Consider the following 4157-nt stretch of genomic DNA (forward strand, 5'->3'; position numbering starts at 1 on the left):
AAGGACACCAATGATAAGAAGAGACTTGCTTAGGCCAAGAAACACGAGCAATGGACATTAGACCGGTGGAGATTTTTGGTTTTCCGCCGTGTCTTTGTGAGATGCGGTGTGGGTGAACCGATGATCTCCGCATGTGTATTTCCCACCGTAAAGCATGGAGGAGGAGGTGTTATGGTGTGGGGGTGCTTTCTGGTGACACTGTCTGTGATTTATTTAGGATTCAAAGCACACTTAACCAGCATGGCTACCACAGCATTCTGCAGCGATCCGCCATCCCATCTGGTTTGGGCTTAGTGGGACTATCATTTGTTTTTCAACAGGACAATGACCCAACACACCTCCAGACTGTGTAAGAGCTATTTTACCAAGAAGGAGAGTGATGGAGTGCTGCATCAGATGACCTGGCCTCCACAATCCCCCGACCTCAACCCAATTGAGATGGTTTTGGATGAGTCGGACCGCAGAGGGAAGGAAAAGCAGCCAACGAGTGCTCAGCATATGTGGGAACTCCTTCAAGACTGTTGGAAAAGCATTCCAGGTGAAGCTGGTTGAGAGAATGCCAAGAGTTTGCAAAGTTGTCATCAAGGCAAAGGGTGGCTATTTGAAGAATCTCAAATATAAAATATATTTTGATTTGTTTAACACTTTTTTGGTTACCACATGATTCCATATGTGTTATTTCATAGTTTGTCTTCATTATTATTCTACAAAGTATTTTTTTTTGTAAAAATAAAGAAATGAATGAGTAGCTGTGTCCAAACCTTTGACTGGTAGTGTATATATATTTACCCAAAAATATATGGGGGATTGGAAATGATGCAGACAATTATATTGATAGAATCCACAATCTACTGTATCTGCAATATTAAAGCTGATCTACCCCCTGAATCTTTTCAAATAATAATAATAAGTTAATGTCATGCTTGTTGTAAAATAAATATTTCCATCCATCCCTCTCTTCCTCCCTCCCTTCATCCATCCAATGCATTCTCAACCACCGGAAGAGGAGTCACTTTCTTACCCAGAAATGAGAATTGTAGAGGGAGTTTGCTGAGGGGAGCAGTGGAGGAATACAGGCTTCCTGGGGGGGAGGTGGGACTCCATGGTCTGGCTGTTGTGGGCTGGCGGGTGGTAGTGGTTAGCCAGGGGGTGGGGGTGGTGGTAGTGGGAGTGGTGGTGGTGGGCCGGGTGGTGGTTGGCCAGGGGGTGTTGGTAGTGGGAGTGGTGTTGGGCCTGGTGGTGGTTGGCCAGGGAGTGGTGGTGGTGGGCCGGGTGGTGGTGGTGGTGGTAGTGGGCCGGGTGGTGGTTGGCCAGGGGGTGATGGTGGTGGGAGTGGTGGTGGGCCGGGTGGTGGTTGGCCAGGGGGTGGTGGGAGTGGTGGTGGTGGTGGGCCGGGTGGTGGTTGGCCAGGGGGTGGTGGTAGTGGGAGTGGTGGTGGTAGTGGTGGGCCGGGTGGTGGTTGGCCAGGGGGTGGTGGTGGGCCAGGTGGTGGTTGGCCAGGGGGTGGTGGTAGTGGGAGTGGTGGTGGTGGTGGGCCGGGTGGTGGTTGTTGGAGTGGTGGTGGTGGTGGTGGTGGTGGTGGGCCGGGTGTTGGTTGGCCAGGGGGTGGTGGTAGTGGGAGTGGTGGTGGTGGTGGTGGTGGTGGTGGTGGGCCGGGTGGTGGTTGGCCAGGGGGTGGTGGTAGTGGGAGTGGTGGTGGTGGTGGTGGTGGGCCGGGTGGTGGTTGTTGGAGTGGTGGTGGTGGTGGTGGTAGGCCGGGTGGTGGTTGGCCAGGGGGTGGTGGTAGTGGGAGTGGTGGTGGTGGTGGTGGTGGTGGTGGGCCGGGTGGTGGTTGTTGGTGTGGTGGTGGTGGTGGTGGTGGGCCGAGTGGTGGTTGGCCAGGGGGTGGTGGTGGTGGTGGTGGTGGTGGTGGTGGCCGGGTGGTGGTGGGCCGGGTGGTGGTTGGCCAGGGGGTGGTGGTAGTGGGAGTGGTGGTGGTGGTGGTGGTGGTGGGCCGGGTGGTGGTTGTTGGAGTGGTAGTGGTGGTGGTGGTGGTGGGCCGGGTGGTGGTTGGCCAGGGGGTGGTGGTGGTGCGAGTGGTGGTGGTGGTGGTGGTGGGCCGGGTGGTGGTTGGCCAGGGGGTGGTGGTGGGAGTGGTGGTGGTGGTGGGCCGGGTGGTGGTTGGCCAGGGGGGGTGGTGGTGGTGGTGGGCCGGGTGGTGGTTGTCCAGGGGGTGGTGGTAGTGGTGGTGGTGGTGGGCCGGGTGGTGGTTGTTGGAGTGGTGGTGGTGGTGGTGGGCCGGGTGGTGGTTGGCCAGGGGGTGGTGGTAGTGGGAGTGGTGGTGGTGGTGGTGGGCCGGGTGGTGGTTGTTGGAGTGGTGGTAGTGGTGGTGGTGGTGGGCCGGGTGGTGGTTGGCCAGGGGGTGGTGGTGGTGCGAGTGGTGGTGGTGGTGGTGGTGGTGGTGGTGGTCCGGGTGGTGGTTGGCCAGGGGGTGGTGGTGGGCCGGGTGTTGGTTGTCCAGGGGGTGATGGCAGTGGGAGTGGTGGTTGTGGTGGTGGTGGGAGTGGTGGTGGGCCGGGTGGTGGTTGGCCAGGGGGTGGTAGTGGTGGGCCGGGTGGTGGTGGTGGTTGTGGTGGTGGTGGTTGTTGGCCGGGTGGTGGTGATGGTGGTGGTGGTTGGCCGGGTTGTAGTGGTGGTGGTGGGCCGGGTTGTAGTGGTGGTGGTGGTGGTGGTGGTGGGCGTGGTGGTTGTTGGCCGGGTTGTAGTGGTGGTGGTGGGCCGGATTGTAGTAGTGGTGGTGGTGGTGGGCTGGGTGGTGGTGTTGGTTGGCTGGTAGATGATAGCACGTCGATGTCTTCCTGCATAGAACGGAGCCCTGGAGGACCTAGAGCCATCAGTGTAAGACAGGGTGATGTGTTGGTTGGGGAAGTCCTCCACAACTAGCTCAAACCCATAGACACCAGCCATTGAGGTGTTGCCGTATTGTAAAGTGCAAGAGCCCTATAGACCGAAGAAGTTATAACATAAATGTTTCAGATGGTTGACCCTTAAGACATTGGCCGGGTCGGCAATGACATTGGGGCGGCAGGTAGCTTAGTGGTTAAGAGCGTTGTGCCAGTAACCGAAAGGTCGCTGGTTCTAATCCCTGAGCCGACTAGGTGAAAAACCTGTCGATGTGCCCTTGAGCAAGGCACTTAACCCTAATTGCTCCTGTAAGTCGCTCTGGATAAGAGCGTCTGCTAAATGACCAATTTATTTTATTTTATTTTTAAGACATAATACTTCACAAATAGATTCAATGCAAATTAGTTGTGGTTGGTCTCACATTGACAGGTCAGCACAGCCCAAGACGTTGCAAACACTAACCTCATCCATGGAGAAGCCTGAGGGCTGGGTACACATATCACACTCAGTGTCTCTGGCCACTCCATATCTGCATCTGACACGGTCACCATCAGGGTCAAAGGCCATGAGGTTGTAGGACCTCTGACAGTTCTGGGGAACACTACAATAACATTGAAAACAGTCACATATACAGCATATGAATTAGGTAGAATCTAAACTAACAAAACATCCAAGTGAGTTAGGAAAGTAACCTAAGCAAATGAACTAAAATAATGTATATTTTCTAAATAATTCTGCATTATTCAGAAGTATAACAATCATGGAGCAACCTGATTAGATGAGGTTAGTGGTTTCTGAAGTCATCGAAGAGGTATTTGGAGTAAGAATGTTGTTAGTTACCGTATGAAAGGAAGAACGCCTGTGACTGGAGATCTGTTGGGTCCACCCGTATCAGATCTTGTTCCCAGATCCACCTGTGTCAGTAGTCTCCAACTTCCCATGCTGTTTACTGTGCTTATCCAACAGCAGCTGTCCTGACTGTTACATTGACAAACACATAACATCATTAAAAGGGACATTGCCAAATTTGTTTAATCTTTAATACTACAAACTCGCAAATGAATGACTAACTAACCTCAATTGAAAAGGTCTATCACTGGGGACATTTCTGGTCATGACAGTTTCCTGTTCACACCAGGTGTTCCTCCAACTCCTCCCATTGGTGCTGCTGTCAATTGGGACTCTCAAATTTCTGGTTGAATACCCGCAGTTCCCTGAGTAACAGCTATAGGTATCGTAGTACTCACAACCATCAAGGGTGTTCTTGTAGCGAA

General features: G+C 53.5%; 1 protein-coding gene across 1 annotated transcript; it reads right to left on the reverse strand.

Moving 5' to 3' along the window:
* Positions 1 to 1138: 1138 nt before the first annotated feature.
* Positions 1139 to 3824, reverse strand: LOC123481565 (basic proline-rich protein-like). Its single transcript, XM_045206042.1, is given in 5 exon segments — positions 1139 to 1915; positions 1918 to 2160; positions 2163 to 2732; positions 3346 to 3484; positions 3724 to 3824. Coding segments are annotated over 5 exon segments (1830 nt in total).
* Between the last annotated feature and the right edge of the window lie 333 nt (positions 3825 to 4157).

This window comes from Coregonus clupeaformis, chromosome 21 (assembly GCF_020615455.1).
Source record: "Coregonus clupeaformis isolate EN_2021a chromosome 21, ASM2061545v1, whole genome shotgun sequence".
Taxonomy (NCBI): domain Eukaryota; kingdom Metazoa; phylum Chordata; class Actinopteri; order Salmoniformes; family Salmonidae; genus Coregonus; species Coregonus clupeaformis.